Source organism: Fringilla coelebs (genome assembly GCF_963513975.1).
Source record: "Fringilla coelebs genome assembly, chromosome: 15".
Classification (NCBI taxonomy): domain Eukaryota; kingdom Metazoa; phylum Chordata; class Aves; order Passeriformes; family Fringillidae; genus Fringilla; species Fringilla coelebs.
Genome location: NC_140041.1, coordinates 4,268,756 through 4,289,609, shown reverse-complemented (window position 1 = coordinate 4,289,609; position 20,854 = coordinate 4,268,756). Strand labels below are relative to the sequence as shown.

The following is a 20,854-nucleotide window of genomic DNA, read 5'->3' as shown; positions in this document are numbered from 1 at the left end:
TGTGCTGTGTTTTGGGGGATGAATATCCCCAGAGCTTGCCCCATAACAGGATTTCAACTTCTGGTTTTGAGGCCAGAGAGGAATCCCATAGATTCCCTCACCAGGGAGGCAAGGGAAGCAAGATAACACAGCTGCCTTCAGACAGATGTGTGAAAGAAAAGGGAAAGTGTGACTGAGGTTGGAGCTCATCTCTGGGCTGGGGCACACAGAGAAAACAGGCCCAGTTTCAGTCTCTTTTACCCCCTTGCTCCACAGGGCATCCCATTTCTTAGCCTGCATTTCATCTATTCCTCTCACTGCCCCTCTCTTTCCAGATGCCTGTAACAGATGTTTAGCACAACACAGCAGCCTGCCATGGCCCACTTCTTTGGCATGTGTTTGTCTATTTTTAATTCTTTGGCCAGATTTGTTCTCTTTTTTTCACTGTTCAGTTTCAATGTAATGAAGTTTATTGTTTCCCTATTATTTAATTTTTTATTCTAGGGTTATAGTTGGATTTAAAATGTCTCCATTGTTTCTATTCATTGCAGTGCTTCACAATTTTGAGTTCTGCTTTGTCTTACAGTCTGACTCTCCTTTTTTTATTTTGTTTTGTGTAACCAATATTGTTTCCATCCTAAGGATTAACTCTGTCTGTCAGCACTGTGGCATCTGATGAAACAATTGCCTCACACCGGCTGAGCCAGCCAGTGTTCCCTTCCACCTCAGATGGTGACAAGAAAACCTTCAAAAGAAAGAAAGTGAGCCAGATATTTAAAACAATGGTAGGTCTTGTGTGTTTGTGGGGGGAAAAAGGAAGAGTTACATGTTCAAAAGTTCTGTGCTATGAAAATTAAGTATTTTTGAGACTTGTAAATAGGCTTGTAAGGGAAGCTCTGCTTTTTTTCTTGATGATTTTGTCAGAGAGAGGGGTGGAAGCTCAATGTGGAGGCAAAGGTGGCTGGGGCAGCAATTCCAGTGGGAGAGATGCTGGGATGGAGTGATGGAGGGATGGAGGGATGGAGGGGTGCAGGGATTCAGGGATGGAGGGGTGCAGGGCTGGAAGGATGGAGGGATGAAGGTGTAGAGGGATGGAGGGATGCAGGGGTGCAGGAATGGAGGGGTGCAGGGGTGGAAGGATGAAGGAATGCAGGGGTGCAGGACTGGAAGGGTGGAGGGATGCAGGGATGTAGGGATGCAGGATTGGAAGGATGGAGGGATGGAGGGATGCAGAGATGGAAGGATGCAGGGATGGAAGGATGCAGAGATGGAAGGATGCAGGACTGGAAGAATGGAGGGATGCAGGGATGGAGGAATGCAGTGATGGAAGGATGGAGGGATACAAGGGATGGAGGGATGCAGGACTGGAAGGATGCAGGGATGGAAGGGATGCAGGATTGGAGAGATGCAGGGATGGAAGGATGGAGGGATGCAGGGATGGAGGGATGCAGGGATGGAGAGATGTGCAGGGATGGAGGGATGCAGGGAATGGAGGGATGCAGGACTGGAGGGATGCAAGGATGGAGAGATGTGCAGGGATGGAAGGATGCAGGGATGGAAGGGATGCAGGATTGGAGAGATGCAGGGATGGAAGGATGGAGGGATGCAGGGATGGAGGGATGCAGGGATGGAGAGATGTGCAGGGATGGAGGGATGCAGGGAATGGAGGGATGCAGGACTGGAGGGATGCAAGGATGGAGAGATGTGCAGGGATGGAAGGATGCAGGGATGGAGGGATGCAGGACTGGAGGGATGCAGGACTGGAGGGATGCAGGGATGGAGGGATGCAGGACTGGAGGGATGCAGGGATGGAAGGATGCAGGACTGGAGGGATGCAGGGATGGAGGGATACAGGGATGGAGGGATGCAGGGATGCAGGGATGGAGGGATGGAGGGATGCAGGGATGGAGGGATGGAAGAATGTAGGACTGGAGAGATGCAGGGATGGAGGGATGCCGGACTGGAGGGATGCAGGGATGGAAGGATGCAGGACTGGAGGGATGCCGGACTGGAGGGACGCAGGGATGCACCTGTGTGTGCAGCTCCGCTCCGGCACCGCGAGAGGGCGCGGGCGGCCCGCCGAGAGCGGGGCCGGGGGGCGGGAGGGGAGCGGCGGCTCCGCGGGACCGGAGCGGAGCGGGCCGGGATGGGAGCGCCGGGACCGGAGCGAGCCGAGCCGGCACCGCGCGGGGATCCTTGGGGAGATGATGAGTGCGCAGTGGAAATCGACTCGCGCTGGAGCCGTCACTCTGGTTTAAAGCCGGCTGCTTTCCTTTAAAATGAACGTTTCACTGATGTCTGAAAACTTCACAAAATTAATTAAAACTGTTTCATTTAGCGTAGTGTTTGACAGGGAAAAAAAAGAAAGAAAGAAAAAAGAAGAAAAAGAAATTTGAAAGAAAATAATATCCAGAGCAGTTATTCATACACACAATGTGAAGGTTTTCCTACTTTGAATGTAATGGGAGGGTGACATTTAATGCAGATGTGGGTAGATATCAACATAAGCATTCTGAAATATTTTACATGCCAACTTTTCTATGCAAAGGATTTGTTGTTTTGGTTTCTTTTTTCCTAGGTAATGGGTTTCATTTGTATTCATTACTTTCTGCGGTGTTTTGGGTTTTCTTAAAAAAAAAAAAAAAAAAGGATAATGCCTTCAGGGACTGTATAGTGACATTTAGGAAAACCTTCAGTTAAATATGTTCATAATCACATTTTTCTGGTGGAAAAAGAATAACCTAATAATGTGAAGTCTGTAGTATTTCACTTATATGCAATTTATCACACACTTGCTCATTTCAGACCCAGGAGCTGCAGCTTTTCAGCATTATCTCATCCACTCATATTTAAATTTAAATAGCATATAAAAGACAGAGGATTGAATGTTCTCTCTTACATGGCAGGACTAACTACAGCTAAAATTCCACTTGGAAGTGCTTCATAGCATGTTTGGAATATTGTGGACAGGTTTAAATACATGTTTAAGGTTTTGCAGAATAGAGAAATTAATTCAAAATATGCAGGATTTGGTCAATGTATTTTTTTCTCTAGCTATAGGTTAAAGGCACAAGTAATTGATATACTTACTACTTAATCCAGCACAGAATCAATTTTAACATATGAAAATCTATTTTGGTGTTTTTTCAGCGCATTTCCAGAGTTCTGGAAGATGGAAAGCAGTCTGTGGAGCAGCATTTCAAACCCTCATCAACAGATCTGTGATCAATTTTTACAAGACCTCTTCTGAACTGAAAACAATTATATCTACACACAAATAGTCTATTTTAGAGCATCATCTACTCTAAAGCAAGGCTTTAGATGGAAAATTTAGATGGAAATTTTCCATTTAGATGGAAAATAGGAACAACACCTCCCATGGACTCTGCTAAGTTACTTGTGATACAGCTAGAGGAATAACATTTGAGGAAAACATTGCAGGAGGTGTCCAGAAACCTCTGGCTGTACAGGGCAAAGGGAGCTGGGTGCTTGTTCCTGAGCAGTGACATGTGTGTCCAGGCCTGCAGCAAGGCTCAGTGTGTAATGCAGCTCAGGGCTGTTCTTGCCAAACAGCAGAGTTTGGGTTTGTACAGACATCCAGATATCCTTAAATCCTTGCTGGCAGTGTAGCCAAGGCAACAGATGGCTCAGCACAAAATAGCCACTGACAATTTACTGTGTGGCTGTGGCTGGATTTACAGCCACAGGTCCCTCTGCTGCTCCCAGCACTGTGGTTCTGTGGCTGTCACTGCCTGAGCTCTTTTCAGAGCAGCTGTTTGGTGGGAAACATGCAGAAGTTTATTTACACATGTGCAAATTGACCTTATATCCAGCAGCATGATGAAAAGCTATATTTCCTGCTGTTCAATAAAATGTTACAAATCTGTTTTATTTGCCCTGACCCTTTCTCCCTGACATCTCCAGGAATCATTGTAGGAAAGGTAATAGTTTTTTACTGACAGCAAACAGAATGGTACAAGCACAAGTTTGCTGGGTTTTGATTGATTTTCTGAGTCTTCCCTCCTCCTGAGGTGGGCTGTGAGGTGATGCCTCACTGGTGTGAGGCTCCACAGCACTGCAGGTCAGCACCTCAGAGTCAGCTCTTTATAACCTGGCAGCTCTTTCTCTAAGTGTGTTTTCAGACAGAGGGGTCTAAAGGTGAATAATTGATTTCCTTCACTCACCCTTTTACATTTCAGACACTGACATAGGCTTATACTAAGTAAATAAAATATGTTCATGTACAATGTTGTTGTTGCCATTTCTACAGATTTGGGAAAGATAAAGAGGTTAAAGTTATTTCTTGCTGTGGAGTCCAATCTATGAAAAGAAATCTGCAGTTTGTTTAAAGCTGTTTTTCTATCAACACTTTAACATACAGTGTGAGTAAATTAGTTTTATTAATTTAGGCTCTCTTTGCAAGTTGTCAGAGTGAAGCTGTTTTCTACAGGAGTAGTTAGTGATTATTTTCTGTGAGAGGTTTGGAATATTTGCCACTGGAGTTAATGCTCCACCTTCACCAGATAACCAGACAGCAAAACAAAATGGGCCCAGATTTAACACTAACTACAGTGTTGGCATGAATTCTGACAGAATTTGGGTTTCATTTTATTTCATTTGCTTTTCACAGCAACTTGATAATGCTTCTGAAGAGGCACAGAAGAAGAAAGTTTTCCATGAAAAAGTCTTCTGTGTAATAGAGGAGGTTATCTGTGAGTTGGAGAAAGGGAAAGGTTGAAGGATGCACGTTTAACATCTTGCAAACCTGGGGGAAGAGGAGGGAGGGTATCAAAGCTGTCCTGCAATATTATCTGCAGGTACCCTGAATATAGCACAAAATAAACAAGTATTTTAAAAGTTTTGGTTCTACTGGAAATGAATAAGAAACTGATGATTTAGAACTGTTTATTCTTTGTAAAAATACTGTTAAATGTTACCTTTTATTTATTGTATCTTGCAGAGATGTTTTCAGGTGAGTGGAAAAATTGAGTTTTACCTCTAGCTGTTTTATAAATTGTTATTGAAATACTGTGACTCAAAATAAAGAGGTAGCAAGAATGGAAGTGAAACAAAGGGAGGAGGGAGCACAATGTCCAAAGGAAGTTTGGTGTTGGGTGTTAAGCCAGGGGTTCAAGATTCCTGTTTGTGTTTTGCTCAGGTTTTAGTACAGTTTTTTGGGAAGGCTTTAGACTCCCATTTAGTTTACTAAATATCAGTGATAATTTTATTCATTGTCCCACACCATAGATTGTCCTCCCCTTGCCAGTCCAAGTTCCAAGCCTGAAATCATGTCAATCAACTCTGAGCAAAAAAGCAAAATTACTGAGAAAAAATAGCTGCCAAGAACAGGGCATTCATAGAACTGGAATTTTAAGGATGTTTGGACAACAAGCTGCAGATTTTCACAAGTTTCCAGAAACTGTGGATACTGACATAGCATGAAGGACAATTGATGCCCTGGCACAATAAAGTGCCAGCATGGCAACATCTGTTTAAAAATGTGAATCAGCACTGAATGCTGCCATGTGTGTCATGAGCTCAGTTCATGGATGCAGAGGTGGGGGTCAGAACCTGTGTTTGACATTCTTTGAGGTGAAGCACAGAGGGCAGAAATTTCCTCCAGGACAGGGTGAGGCTTTGGCTGCTGTGGAGAGAATTAGTGCAGCAGGAATGGCTCCAGCTCTGGGATGGCTTCAGGAACCCCACCACGTTCTCATGTGCTTTTCTGTACCAGTTCTTTCCCCCCTCTCTGACATTTCCAGTAGTCTGGCTGGTGACAGTCTGGTTTGCTCTCACATGGCACTGAGATAAGGATGGGGCTGTGTGATCTGTAATTATGAGCTGTTTGCAGGGCAGGGAAGCTGCACATGCAGCTGAATTTGATGAGCTGACCTGCACTGAGCTGTCACACTGCAATGACCTAAGATGCATTTAAGCTGCACATTGTAGTTCAGTTTAGGCAGAAATCTCATTTTTACCCAGACACAGGTAGCTGGGTGTCTCTGTGGACTGTAAAACATGTTAGAGGTGCTGTCCAGCCCCAGGAGTCACTGTGCCAGTGCAGCACAAGGTCTGCACAGCAAATGTTGGCATTTACCCACATCAGGGTACTCAGGAGTATCCTCACCTGACTTGGGAGTCCAGCCTGCCCTTGTTTGTGCCATGAAATCCTCCCAAGTTTATACTATGAAATTATGACTTAAATATTCATTCTGGGGGAAAATTAATGCCCTTAGAATCTCATGAAAAATTAGCTGGTATGAGCTGTAGGAAAATGGTCAGAGTCTAAGTCAATAAGGATAAAGTTTCTGAGGAGGAAGGAGAGTTTTATTAAAGATTTTACAGACCTTAGGAACACATTGTTCTGGAACTTGAATGTGTGATAGTACCTGCCTGACATTGAACTTTTATCTCTATCACACACAGCCAGTAACCTTCTTTATTAGACAGTAGAAATTGTGGGTGAGGAGAATCATGGCACAATTTGAGTTGGAAAAGACCTTTAAAAAAAAATCAACAATTTCCAGTCCCCAGTGGGGGTCCTGGTGGCACACTGGTTATTCTGTGAGGACTCCCCTGACACATTAGACATCATTGGCTCTCTGCTTTCATTTGTTCCACCCTGACCATGGGATGAGGGCACTGTCAGAAAGGAGAGGTGTAAATACATTTTTAAAATAGCATGATAGGAAAGAGAAAGTGGGTTTATTTTTTATTAAATCTGGTTTCTGTTTAAGTCAGCCACAGTCCAGGAGTTGTGTTTGAAGGCACCCAAGCATACAACTCTCTTGCTCACTTCCTCTGCTATTTTCAAGGATTTTAGCTTAAGTATCATAAAAATACCAGGGGATCCTTTTTTTTTTTTTTTGTTCTAGCTTCAGAACAAAACTATTGAAATGGTGGAGAATTTATCCCAGAGACTGGTTCCATGTAAGCTAATGTCAATGGGAATCATCCAGAATTAGGGCATTCTGTTTAAAACAAAAGCACAGGTCAATTGTCCAGAATGAAAGAAGATAAAACGAATAACTTAATTAACACAGCATTTTTCTCATTTAGAAATCAAGAGAAATCAGTGAATTTAAAGCCAACTTCTGTTTGCAGCCCCCTTTTTTTTTTAACTGTTTCTGAGGAGGGAAGAAAACTAAACAGTTTAAGGATTCTTTCCCTCAATATTTTTTAGATGAAGAGATGTCCATCTCTTTAGATGCATCTCTCTATTTTTTTTATGAATATGGAAGCCTCCATGAAAAAAAGCTGGCAGCCATCTCCTATCCTGGGTGCCTTGGAGAAATCACCACATAGAATTTCTGTTTCCCTGCCAGAACTCAGCTCCTTCTTGCTCTTAGGCATTCAAGGTCCTTCTGAGGGGGAACATTGAGCAACACTCCAGGGGCTGCCCTCAGCTGTAAGGACTTCAGCACTGGCAGTGTTTACTGCTCTGGGGTGAGGAGAGGACTTGTTCTTTATTGACTCTGTGTAATTGTCTGTTCTGATTTGCTCTTATGATGCACAGGGTGCTAAAGATTAACACTGTAAATGAAGAATTGCTCTGCAAACAAACCTCGGGTAGGCCACGGATTTCATAAACTTTTAAATGTTAGATAAATTTAATCAGGGCTTTAAAGCGAGGGCAGTTTGATCTGATTGGGTTTTGCACAGAATTCTCCTTTTTCAAGGCAGTTTTTTGTCTTTCAGGATAGCTGACAGCCTCTGTGTGCCATGAGGGATCTTTCCTATGGCTGAGCCTGTGATGAGACAGCCCTGTGAGTGTCTGAGCTGGAACAGACAGAGTCTGAGAAGGATTTTTTCATCTGCATTAATGCATCCTGCAGCTCCAGATGCCCCATTCTGTGTGTGGGTATTCAACCTGCGTTTAGTCCCAGGTCCATGTGGCAGGCATGACTGAGCTCTCATTCTCAGTTAACCCTTGAGAGGCCTTGCCAGTGCCTGGATCAGTTCAGCTCCTGGCAGGTGGCTGCTGAAGGTGTCACCATGGGTTTAAATGGCACAGCACGGGTGATGGGCAGCAGAAAACACTCACTCAAGAGATCTGTGCCCTGGCAAACAGGCATCCAAAAAAGGCTCATGTAGGTGAGGTAGCAGGAATCTTGTGCTGTTGTACCTAGAAAAAGTCTAAACAACTCTCCATGTTCAACAGACATTTTGAGGGAAGGCTTCCTGTGGAATGTTTATTTATATGTTTTTAGATATAAAAAACCAGCCCTGGATAGAGTAGCTTTAGATGCAGACCTTTTAACCTTGTATTTTGCATTATATTTTATTGGACACTGAAATATGTTATGATTGGATACCTGGATTCTACAAATAATGAGGAATCCAAAACCTTCCTTCAGTTGCTTTGACACCTGTGCTAGCACTAGTGCACAGTCCCTGAATTCAGAGTCTTTCTTTACAGCTGCATTTGGTCTAGTTTCACAAGATAGGAAAAGATGAATATTGGAAATCAGGATGGAGAAACAGAAGAGAAAAAAAAAGAAAAAAGGAAACAAACCTAAAACAAAGACATCTCTAAATCTACCAGAATTTCCACACAGAATTCCAAAGCAAACGAAGAATTCTAATAGGAAAAGGTTTAAACTGTTTCCATATGGAATGGGGTTTTTTAATAGATCCAGGTGACCCTGGCCAGTGGCAGCAGGACCGGAGGATCCCAGGGCAGCTGTGCATTCCCAGGCAGTGTCACCGGGTGGCGATAGGATGTCGCGATACCCTGCCCGTGTCGCGGCTGGCCCTGCTGGGGCACGGTGAAAATCCTGGAAGCCAGGATTAGCAGAGCCCTAAATCACCTGCTCACAGGTCAGGTTATCGCAGCTCTCCAAGCCCTCTGCCATAAACCAGCCCGGAGTTCATCCAGCCCGGGTGTGGCCGCAGAGAAATTCCCGGCGCTGGCAGCGATTCGCGCTCCAGCTTTAGTTTCGAATTAATTTCCCCCAAGTGTTCGTGTAGTGCGTGTGCTAAAGGGTGTAGAACACTGAAAAAACCCCTTTTTTTCCTTAAAAAAAGGAAGTCATGTTTTCTGAAAAACTCAGTGGTTCTAAAATGTCTTTTCAATGAAATCTCCAATTGAATAGTGGAGAGGGAGGAGCTGATTCATCCTCACCTTGATGCTGAAACGTGACTGAAACAAAAGCAGTAGCATGTTGCTTTTCTTTCTATAGAAAAGAAAGGAAAGCATGTTGCTTTTTCTTTCTATAAATCATTGAAATGAATGAATTCATTTCATGGAAATGCACAAGAATTTAAACTTAGAAGAGTTTTGGAAGTGTGTACAGGTTAATTTCTTTGGTACCCATGTTAATGTTCATAAAAGACCTTATTTAATTTTAGCACCACTGATTTCCTGTATAAACACGTGTTTAGTGGGGAGAGTGGAACAAGCAGATGATCTGAAAGAAGGAACCCTGTTGGCTGCTGAGGAGCTGCAGCAGCAGTGAGGCTGTCACAGTATGATTGTATGTCTGTAGATGTATTAATTTCCTGTAACTGGGAGGGACACCTCAGATTCTGCCATGAGAAGGATTTGTCACAGACTGATTCTGCCCCTCTGTGGCAGATGTGACCCTGTCTGTGTCCCTCAGCACTGCAGATCCCAGGGGAAATCCCATCCACAGCATCCCAGCCAAAGGGAAGCTGTGGATTCCTTGCCTGCCTGTGGCCTGTCAAACTGATACACGAGTCAGGGGACACCTAATCCCCTCTACCATATTTATTATATGTTAGAAGATGGTAGAAGGCCTTTCTGGAGGTAGGAGTTATGACTGCTTTTATTATCATCATTCTCGTGTCAGAGAGCAGCTATGAGCCCTTACAAGGTTTCACAACCTTCTAAAAACCCAGTTCTAAAGTTGCTTCAAAAATCTATTTTGTTCTGGAAGGCTTGAAAAGTCTAAGGGCATTCTAGCATTGCAGCACTTATGGCACACATCCAAATGATATTGCCTTTTCCATTAATTTAATGTTCAACCTGCCTTTCTAGAAATAAAGCTCAGTTCCCTTGGTTTGCAGTGCTGTATTTTAAATTTCTTCTTCTTTTGCAATGTCCTTGAGATGGCATTGCTTTGCTGCTACAGCCTGCTCCTTCTCATGGTGTGATTTATTTTGTGGATATGCTGGGCAGATGATTAGTGGAATAAGACATGAAGACTTCTAGAAGTAATCTACTGAACAATTGAGCACATAGACAATTTTTCACTGTGTGAAAATGTCTTTTTGAGGGATACTGACCTGTTTCTGAATTTAGGGTGTGAATTGTTTGAAACAAGGTGGGTTGCTTGGTATATTGACTTACATATGGACCCTTTTATTTTAAAACATTTTTTCCCTCTTCTCTGTGACCATAGGAATTGTTTGTATGAACTGTGTGCTGGTGTGTGCACACCTCTCCCCAGTCACTGCATTTCAGAAACTGCATTGTAGGTTACTGTGGAATATAAGTGGAAATCCTGAGTTATCTAAATTTAAAGGAAATCAATCTGAACCTTTCTTAACCCAAGATTTCAGATATTTTCTTTTATAGAAGGGTAGTCAGTGTGAAGAAATATTAATGTTGGCTGGAGTAGAGGGGTACATGGAGCTGACCTAAAAAACCTATGGAAAACAATGGGCTCAGCCTCAACCCTGCAGATTTTGGAGCTTCACTCAAGAAATTGAGAGGAGCAAATATTTGTATAACACAAGAGTTGTCAACAGTCTTTGGTTGGACAACAATCTGTGGTTGACCAGGCTTCCAGCTGGTAGAGACAAGCACCCAGGGCCGTCAGGACTGGACTGCAGTAAAAATGTGATGCATCCTGCCTAGTCAGGCCTTACTTACCCAATGCATCTGGAAATAAGGATTATTAAACTTTCTCCAGCAGCAGCCTCCAATTTATTTGCAGAGATTTTAATCCCTAAACAAGATCTGTTAGTGTAGCTTGGTCAGCATGCCACCTTTTTCCAGCCTCTTTATATGGAAGCCTCACCAGTTTTCCTTCTCTTTTCTCCTCTTCTGGGATTGTTGCCTTTTTCCAGCCCTGTCAAAAGCAAGACTCTCAGTGGTGAAGACCTCAGGAAAATATTCCTGGTTAGACTCAATTTCCTTCACTTCTGACTCAGCCACCACAGCTTGAACAGAGCTGATCCTCTCCTTGCTGCCTCCTTGCCTGCAAAGGAGCATCTGCAGCAGAGGAGCTGCCCAGGAGCGTGTGCTGCAGTGACCCTGCAGCAGCAAGGTGTGCCCAGAGTACTGACAAAGTGCCTTTTTCCTGGCACTGTTTATAGTCTGCTCTGAGTAAATCAGGCCCAGCCAGCTGAAGGGAAGTGCTGCTGATGGCACTGTGTCCTGTGCCAGCTCAGCCGTGCCAGGGAGGGATCAGACTTTGCCCCCCTTTCACAGCTCCGTGGGCAGCAGCCCAGAGCTGTCTCTGCACCTCCCTGCTGTAAAAGCAGCACTTCCATCCTCAGCCCAGTCCCTGCTTTTCTGTGGGAGCTCAGGAGGGTGAGCTGGCAGGGCTGGGCATCCCCTGGCACCGCACAGCTCGGGCTCACCCTGCTCCATGCCCCGCACAGAACTTCACAGGAGTCCTTGGCAGAGGAAATTTTACACACCAGTCTGGCTGCAGCAATAATGTTTTTGCCCTTTGTAAAGCCTGGGCTTTTTTCAAAGCCTGTACTCACTCAGCACCCACTTGAGTGTATTTTTATTGTAACTATGCATGCAGTGCACCTCAGGGAATAAGTATTAAATGTCACTCATCAAAGTCCATGATGCAGTTAGTTGAATTTTTACTTCTTGGAATAAATTTACAAGTTTTTCTTGTTTTCAAGGGGGTTTTTTGGCAAAAAAATCTAATTTGTTGAGCAGGTCAAAATGTATTATGTTTACTTTTCTCACTATATTCTGGTTCTTTAGTTAATTGTAAATGCGGTTTTACTCGTGTTTCTTAAATGTTTTATTCTATTGACTCTTCTATAAATGAAGGGGGGTTATTGACAATATACCAGCATTTTCAGGAATACACATATCATTTTAAAATACATCTATATGTTAGAAAGTTAACTAGGAAGCTGTAGGGGATGTTGCTTAAATAGCATTTTGCATGTTTGTAACTCAGATTCTTATGGTGAAAAAGATTATTGCAGATTAGCTACTTGAGGAGGGAGGCACTCACATTACAAGCTCCTGAAAAATAATTCATTTTCTTTCTTTTTTTTGTCCAAGTCACCTTTTGCACAGCAGTTGTCACTTAGGAAATAAGCCAGTCCCACCACGTTCCACTTAACTGTTGACTGTTTTCTGTGTGTCTCTGAACAGGTTATTTAGCATTTACATATTCTGAGCTCTCAGCCATTCAAATTAAAGTAACAGCTTGTTTGTTGTGGTAGAAATGATTTTCTGTGCAGTGAAAGCATGGATTTTTAAAGTAACAGCTGTGGAGCTGCACTTCTGAGCTGGCAAATTGGCTTGCTTTGTCATTCTGTACTCAATATTTCAGCAGCATTCCCTGTGGGATTTTTTTTTCATACATTTCAAAGCACCAATATGGACCTGACATGAGTGAATCACTAATTCTCAGGGAGTGGGGAGTCTGGGTGGTTGTGCTACAGCACAAAGGATTAAGGTGAATGTGTGACAAAGCAAAAGGCCTTTGGTACAGCCAGGAATTCAAATCCATGGGTCAAAACTCATTTCTGCAGAAATTACAGGACAAGAACTATCTGGAAGGCTCTGTCATACCATGACCTTCCTTAATTGCACGGATATTAAGGCTGAGGCAAGTTTTAAATGATGTGTGTGTTTAATCACAGGAAAAATAGGCAATTATGACTGTGAAGGGAACTGCAGCTCTGCCCAGCTCCAGTGCAGGTGTTCATGCAGTGAAGAGCTGCCATCCTGAGACAGGGGTGGTGAGATTGCAGCTCTGCTCTCTCCTCCTTCAAACATGCAGGGTGCCGTGCAAAGCACTGAGGATTTGTCCAAATCATAAAAGGGCTAGAGGTTTTTCCTTATGACTCAATTTAAAGGAATCAGCTCTTTTCTGTATAGTTACAGATGAAGTTATTGGAATTTGGCTAAAAAGAGCCATGCTGAACACTGTTGCTGCTTTCCTGTTTGGAAGTTGTGCTGAGAGGTTTTGTGAGCTCTCTGCACCAATCCTGCAGCAAAGAGGAAGCAACACATAATGATTTCCCATCTCAGTTCACCACTTTAAGCTCTGAAGAAAGGTTTGATTATTAAGCTTGAAATTTTGTCCACACAAGATTAATCCTTACTTTAGGGAGTTAATTCCATTTATATCAGTAAGATTACTCACGTGAGTAACCAGCCACAGAATTTGCCTGTAGTACTGTGATTGCCTAGGGGGAAGTACAAGCAAGTCTGCAATTAAAGTTACAAAAGGAAAAGGTTTGACCTTTTCTTTTTTCTCTTCTTTTCTTTTCTTTTCTTCTTTTTTTTTTTAAGTATATATCTCTACTGTTTCATTGACTAGTGACAATGGCTTTTGCATTCTGAGGTGTTACTAACAGCAGCACAAAATGGCTTTTCTTTAATAAGAAAAAAATAGGAAATGCTAAAGCTTCACCGTGAAAGGTAGAACGAGGAGGATCTCTGAGTTTTAACTTCAAGAAGCCCTAGGCTTCCTTCATGTGCATCACATTAGTGGAAAATTCCTCCATTCATTTAAGATAAACAGTTGTAACTTTCACGTTTGGTTGATGTGACATCAATGACTGACTGGGACTGCCAGCATTCCAAAAAGGATATCGTCCTCATCTGCAGCCACTCAGGGCTGTGGGGTGGAGCCTGCAGCACGGGCTGAAACATTTACAGGTGCATAAGTACCTAGGGAAGGGCACAGGTGATGCACCTGTCCCGGCAAAGGAGCACTAGCACAGGTGTGTCACAGCTCAGCAGCTGCCTGGGTTAGAGCATGAGCTTCTTTGAGCCCCCGGCGCACTCCCCTCCGCGCTGCAGCCCCCAGTTCCCCAACATCGGCCAGGAGCCTCCGGAGATGAACATCTACTACGAGAACTTCTTCCACCCCCAGAACATCCCCAGCCCCCAGCGGCCAAGCACCTTTGAGACAGCAGATTACAGCAGCACTCCCAATCCTTACCTCTGGCTAAATGGACCTTCCATCACCCCCCCGCCGTACCTGCCAGGATCCAACGCCAGCCCCTTCATCCCGCAGTCCTACGGGATGCAGAGGCAGCTCTTGCCCAACGTGCACGGCTTGGGAGGAACTGACCTCGGCTGGCTTCCCCTCCCGTCCCAAGAGGAGCTGATGAAGTTGGTGAGACCTCCTTACTCCTACTCTGCCCTCATTGCCATGGCCATCCACGGGGCGCCTGACAAGAGGCTGACTCTGAGCCAGATCTACCAGTACGTGGCGGACAACTTCCCGTTCTACAACAAAAGCAAAGCTGGCTGGCAGAATTCCATCCGGCACAACTTGTCTCTCAACGACTGCTTCAAGAAGGTGCCTCGAGATGAAGATGATCCAGGTATAGCCCTCTCCCCCTTTCCCTCTAATTAAACTTGATGAATTTTAAAATACCTAGTGTGCTGTAAAGAGACATAGTAGCCCAGATACAGGACATAGAGGCAGTAGCAATTTGTTTTCAAAAGGCTGAACTAGAAAGCAGCTGTGCACAGCTGAGGTGTGAATCAGTGCTGCTGTGAGATCTCTGCAGGGAAGGGAATTCTGTCCTGCCCTGGGTCCTCCTGAGAATGGATCAATGAGCTGAGCAGAAGACTCAGCAGGCACAGGAACATTGAACTGGGCAAGACACACTCAAGAGCCGTTTGGTATAATGCATGACTTGTGCAAAACTTAACCGGGAATTCAAGGGAAGGGGATTTGTCAAAGAAATCTGATGGCTTTGGGGAGTCAGCATTAATTTTCAAGAGAAAATCAGGGTGCTTTTGTTTGTTTCAATTAGTGTTTTCCTTGGAATGAACCCTCTGCCATTACCAACCCCTTGGCTGGTAGGCTGTCAGATATTCCTTTATTCATGGCTTCCTATCAATAGTTGTTAAGAACCATGGAGAACATTAAAAAGTCATTGAAATTATTCTGCAGTAGAGAGCCAAAACTCCAGTTCTATCTTTGTAGAAACCTATGCTACCCCGCTGAATCTGGAGGGGGATCCCAGTGTGGGATTTGATTACTCTCTGCCATAAATTCAGAAGACCAGCTGTATACTGAAAACCTCCTTCTCTCACCAAAAACAAAACAAAAAGTCCTCCCAGTGACTCCACTTGTATTTTTGCCTGTGTGAAGAGTCAGGACTAAGGGCTGGAACCCAGAACTTTAAACCTTTTATCTGAATTAGACAGACTTGTAATTTTGGGTGACTAAAAATACATGTGTATTGCTTATGGAATGTTTCTGTTTTTCTGGGAAATGAGAGAAGCACTGTAAAGCCCTACATGACTGCTTTGTTTGTTTGTTTGTTTGCTTATTTTTAAACTAAAAGTGTGGGTTTGTTTCCTTGGACAGGAAAAGGGAATTACTGGACTCTGGACCCAAATTGTGAGAAGATGTTTGACAATGGAAACTTTCGCAGGAAGCGGAAGAGAAAGTCTGACATTGAGGCCAGTGCTGCTGCTCTTGCGTCTGAGAAATCCGAGGACAGTACCCTGTCTGGCAGCCCCAAAGCTGCAGAGCATCAGGATATCCTGGAAAACACATCACCTGGGACTGACAATTCACCTGAGAAAGGATCTCCTCCTCCCTCCTCCAGCAGCCCGTGCCTCAGTAATTTCCTCTCCAGCATGACCGCCTACGTCCACGGCTCCAGCTCGGGGAGCCGCTCCGGGCCCGTGGGACTCAGCTCTGAACCCATTGACAAAATGGGCCAGAACATGGTAGGCTTCAATTCCTACTCCCCACTCTCCAGTATTCCCAGCCATGGTGTGGGAGACTGGTCCAATTCCATGCCTTCCAGTCACCTTGGCCACAGCAACTCGGTGCTCAACCAGTTTAACACCCATTTTTACAGCAGCCTCAGCACAAACAACACCCTGTACTCCAGGGAAGGGACAGAGGTTTAAATGAAGGATTCTAGGACACTAAAGGATAGTTATTTATGAGAGGGAAGGATCCATGGGCAGGTGATTAGCATTAGCCTCTTGTCTCTAGGGCCACACTGCATCTTCCTCCTGACAGCCACAAACCCATTACACTGAAATCACAAACACTCCACGTTCAGCAGCTGCACGTGGAAAATCAGGGATCCTAAGAGGAAGAATAGTAAAAAGGTCTCCTTAGACACTGCTTGTACTGCTGCCAACCAGGCTCCTCTACAGAAGTCCTTGAGAAGTTACAGTTTGCCTTAGGCAGGAGGCTCTTTCTGGCGTGGCATTAACATTGCTGTGCTTTTTAAAGTGATAACAGAAATGTGCTGGTACCTTTCATATCCTCTCTTCAGGTATAGGCTGCCTGTACTAAATGCTCAGCAAGTTCTTATTTGGCCAAAGCTCTCCTGAACACTGCAGAATCCATAATAAAAACCACTGTATAGCCAACACCTGAATGGTGAGTGCTGCCTTTGGCTTTCTCTCGTGCCAGTGCAGACCTTCTCTAAAGCTTGACCCCCTTCCAGTCCCAGGGGGAATGTGGCTGTGCAGCAAACTGGCAGCATCATGGACACAACAGGAATTTTGAAGCTGGAGGGAAGCATGACAAAATACACAATTCCTGGAATTGTCTGCTGCTGTTGGATCTTTGTGTTTTCAATTCTAATTACAGGGTCAATTTTATTCCTTACACATGTAAATCTAGCCACATAAGGGAAAGAGGATCTGTCCTGAATATATAAATTTATATGTTTAAGACATGTTTTTTTCTAAGAAGAAAACACATTTGTTATAGCTTAACTTTCTATGTGAATAATTTCTACTGAGTAAAGGGTTTGAATACTGGGGTGGGAGGTAAGGGAAGAAGAAAAGGGAGGTGAGAACTGTCTCTGAATTTCAGTTTCAAAGGCTGGATCTTTCAGAGTATCAACTGCAGATATTGTAAAAAGTCTCTGTACTGTATTTTTTTCATTTTGTAAAAGTCCATGCTGTTCGTCCTTGTGTAAATATTAGAAATAATTCTTATTTTTCCTACACTCTACTGTAGCAACAAACATTTCAAAATATAGATGAAGTTTTTTAAAACAAGACTTTACTCGAGTTCCACATTCATGTAGAATAATATCTCAAAATGGATAACCCCAGAAGCATTTTTAATAAAGCATTTGTATAGAAGATTGTGCACTTGTGTTTGTTTGTACTGCACTACTCAAGCCTTTAAAAGTCTCCTTACCTGTGTGACTTGAGCAATTGGTGTGAGGAAGAGCAGGGTAATGGCAGCAGAAGGTCAGATGCTGAGATGACATGTCCAGGCCATCAGCATTTGCATGCCTGGCAAATAAAACTGGCTGCTATTATGCAAAATACTATCACTGAATAAAAATCACCCTTGGAGTTTCCCTGCTGGAATAAAGTGGCACCAATCATTTAAACTTCAGAAAGCAGACTGTTTTCACCTGTCAATTAGCCAATATGACTGTAATTTTCCTGCATTCTTATTTATTTCTGAATTTCTTTTATGTTTCAAGTTTTCCACTATCAAGGTTGCTCTGACTTTTCCTAGTTTTAGATCCACTATAATAAATTGCCACTCGGGAGCTGAAGCCTACCTATACTACTAACACCTTTGCTGAATAAAAAAAGAAAATGCCCTTCTGGTTGTGTCCTTGTGCTATCACTGTGAGTTCTCTCAAGTCAGGCACGTGCTGGGGCATTCAGAATCTTCCAACCTTCAGAATCTTCCAACCTTCAGAATCTCCAGCCTTCAGAATCTTCCAACCCTTGTGGAATCTCAGCCTGCTGGGTGGGCTGCAAGATTTGTCATGTTTAAACTGAGAAATGTCTTCAGTCACTGTGCTTATGCCTTGGATTCAGTACACATGCCACAAATTGCCCAGAAATACAGTTCTTGTAGAATATATGGTCCACAAACTCAGAGGAACTGTGTTCTTTAGTGCTGAAATGGAAAATGTTCCATTATGAACTTAGAAACCAAAAGTGTGGGGGGAAAAAAGGTGGTGAATAAAGTAAGAAGAATGATATTGCTAAGTGACAGCAGAGAGGAAAAAGCAACTCCTTTGTCACTCAGCACTTTGTTTGACTCTCCTAGTGCCCAATCCCAGATAAAAACAGGAACTCCACAGAGGTGTGCACAAAAACAAGCTTGTGCCTCATGGCTTCCCAGATGCTCTCAACCCAATACCACGTTTGGCTTCTGCATGCTGAGCGAGTGCTGCCAAAATTCCAGCTCACAGACAAAGGTTTGTTCTCCAGTGTCCTCCCTGAACACCAAGGAATTGCTTCCCCTGCAGCCACGGGGCTGGCTTGGCACCTCAGCTCACCTGGTGGAGCTGCCCCTCAAGGAGGGGTGCAAAGATGATTGCATGCATTGTAATTCTATTTCTCCTCCAAACAGAACTACTTTGGAATGGAACAGATCTTTGGCTGTATTTTGTGTTTTTCAGAGAGAACTGGTTTAGGTAAGCAGCCGTGTCAATGCATTCCTGGAGCTCCTGCACATCACTGAAGCAGCTGCAGGGAAACTCAGCAGCTATTCTTGTATGAGCAGCAGTACTGCTCTGTCACAGATAATGCTCCCCTTCCTGAATTTGACCAGTATGATCAGTGGAAAATTTTTTGATGAAGGAGTATCTGGGTTTTAGGGATTTTTTTGCCTATTATTTTGTTTCTTTGTTTTTAAGTATGCAATTAAAGAAGCCACTAATGTTGGACCCATAATTAAAATATATTTAAAATATCACTGATATTTATAGACCTATAGTGCGATTAATAAATGCATTTATTAAACTGCTCAAAATGAGAATCTGGGCTCCAAGGACTCTGAATAGTTCTCCCTGCTAAGATTCTTGATTGATTATTTCATTCTCCAAGTGTGTTTTGTGTTGAGATACAGCTGTCTTCACATACCACCGTGTTTCATGACTCTGCAATTATTTGTCCCTGGTTTAAATGTTAACCCTTACAGGCTGCTCCTATCTCCCCACAAACACATCCAGCCCTAAAGTGCAGGCTTTCACGGGCAGGCAGTGTGTCTCAACTAATGATTAATGAGTAACAAGTTCCTACGTAAGTCTGAGGTACATTGCTGCTGAATCCCTGGGGCAGCTTCACTGTCACTGATCCTATTAGAAACGCTTTCCTTGGGCTCTTACTCCACAGTTTCCCTGATCTGTGTCCTGGCTCTGCAGCCCTGGAGTTTGTGACTCTTCAGCCCTGGCTCTAGGGTGAGGGAAGGGCAGATTTGGGGCTCACAGCAGAGCTCTGGGCACGCAGATCCCTCGTACACTGCCAGGGTTGTTCCACCTCGTTATGGGATCTGCAAGCCTGCAGCTCTGCAGTAACAGGTTCTGTTTAGCTGAGGCCCTTTGTGCCCCAGCAGTCCTGTTGGAGCCCCATCAACAATTCAAGACATTTAAGCCACAAGGTTTAAAGATTTGGGTTTAACTTCAAGGTTCCAAATGCCTGAGCTTCCAGATGATGAAGTGATGAGAGCTTAAATGTTACAGCTTGCTCAAAGATGACACCAAGAGGTGTGGTACAGGTATCCTCTGTACAGGAAAATCACATTTCAGGCCTCTCAGTATTTACTTCTCCCATAAACAGCAGTGGGGACTTTGCCAGATTGACTCTGAATTACAATGCAATAACTTTGGCTCATGAGGGAATACTTTATGAAACTCTTCACTGTTTAGTGGTGTCAATAGTTGCTTTGTTGCTTCATGTGAAATCATCCCCAGGAGAGGAAAACAATGAACTTCTTCCCAGTAGGTTTGCCAATTCTTAACACTTCCAGTTTGTAGCACTTTGCAGCAATCCTTACAACTCTTTCTTAAGGATTTTAGGAAGAGCTGCCCTGGACCTGTGTGATTTTTTGCCTAAGTACCACACCTGTGGATCTCTGAGCTATGAACCAAAAGCCTGCTGTACACTTGGAACCTGCAGCTTTCCCTGCTTCAAGTGCTGACAGCTGCAAGACTGTGTTGCTGTAGTCCTGGAGGTATTGTTGTTAAATACACCTCAGCTGATGCTTGTCATGGACTAGAAACCTGCAGAGCTGTCATGCCCTGGACAGAAAGACACTTCAGTTTTTCTTATTTATGCTGCAAGTCTAGATGTAAGGGGGTAAAGACTGTAATCCATCAAAACAACCCTTCCTAAGTGCATTTTACCAATATCCTGCCTGCTGATACTCTGTGCAAATTCATTTTCAGAATACCTCTCTAAAATGAATTTTTACATGTCATGTGTTAGCTAAACTGCAATGCAAATTGTGCTTTGCCTCAGCATGGTATTGATTCTTTTTAAATCCTAAAAGCATTCCTCTGCTAATGATTTGCACAAAGTGGCTTTACCCTTGTGCAGCACATGATATGCTTTGCTCTTTAAGAAGGAAGGTGCCATGTGGAGGCAACTCTAAATGTAGCCATTCCAGTCTTCTAAAAAGTGCTTTCACTATGTGACAGCCAGCAGTATTCTTCATGTTAGGCATATTTTGATTCTGTAAGTGCCCTGAACTGTTCTAGCTCCTCTCATTTAATCCTTTGCAGCTGCAGATCTGTCCTGCTGCCTCCTCGTTACCAGTGATGAGTTCCACTAATTAGTTCCCCTTGCTTCTGTTCCTCTGGCAGGTTCCAGAAGGTAAGTAAGGTAGGCAGGCAGTAACAGGTGTTAGCATCAAACTCTGCATGAGGAGCTGTCAGAAGCTCTGCTGTAACTCCATGACACATCAGGAGAGCTTTTGCCAGGTTTGAATTGTGTGTGGGTGACCTA

General features: G+C 43.8%; 2 protein-coding genes across 2 annotated transcripts in view; both read left to right on the top strand.

The window, feature by feature from the left end:
• DOCK2 (dedicator of cytokinesis 2) overlaps window positions 1-3,256 on the top strand; it is a gene marked incomplete at its 5' end in the record, with an annotated part of 159,676 nt that extends 156,420 nt beyond the window's left edge. Inside the window, 2 exons of the mRNA XM_084215734.1 lie at window positions 622-764; window positions 3,130-3,256. Coding sequence (XP_084071860.1) covers window positions 622-764; window positions 3,130-3,204 — 218 coding nt within the window. The 3' untranslated portion in view covers window positions 3,205-3,256. The remainder of the gene's footprint in view (window positions 1-621; window positions 765-3,129) is intronic.
• Window positions 3,257-13,844: 10,588 nt separating this feature from the next.
• On the top strand, window positions 13,845-16,039 carry FOXI1 (forkhead box I1; the record flags this gene model as incomplete). The annotated part of the gene is made up of 2 exons (XM_084216125.1): window positions 13,845-14,487; window positions 15,486-16,039. Exons 1-2 carry the CDS (start codon window positions 13,914-13,916, stop codon window positions 16,037-16,039), a joined length of 1,128 nt encoding a protein of 375 aa, XP_084072251.1. The 5' UTR covers window positions 13,845-13,913.
• Between the last annotated feature and the right edge of the window lie 4,815 nt (window positions 16,040-20,854).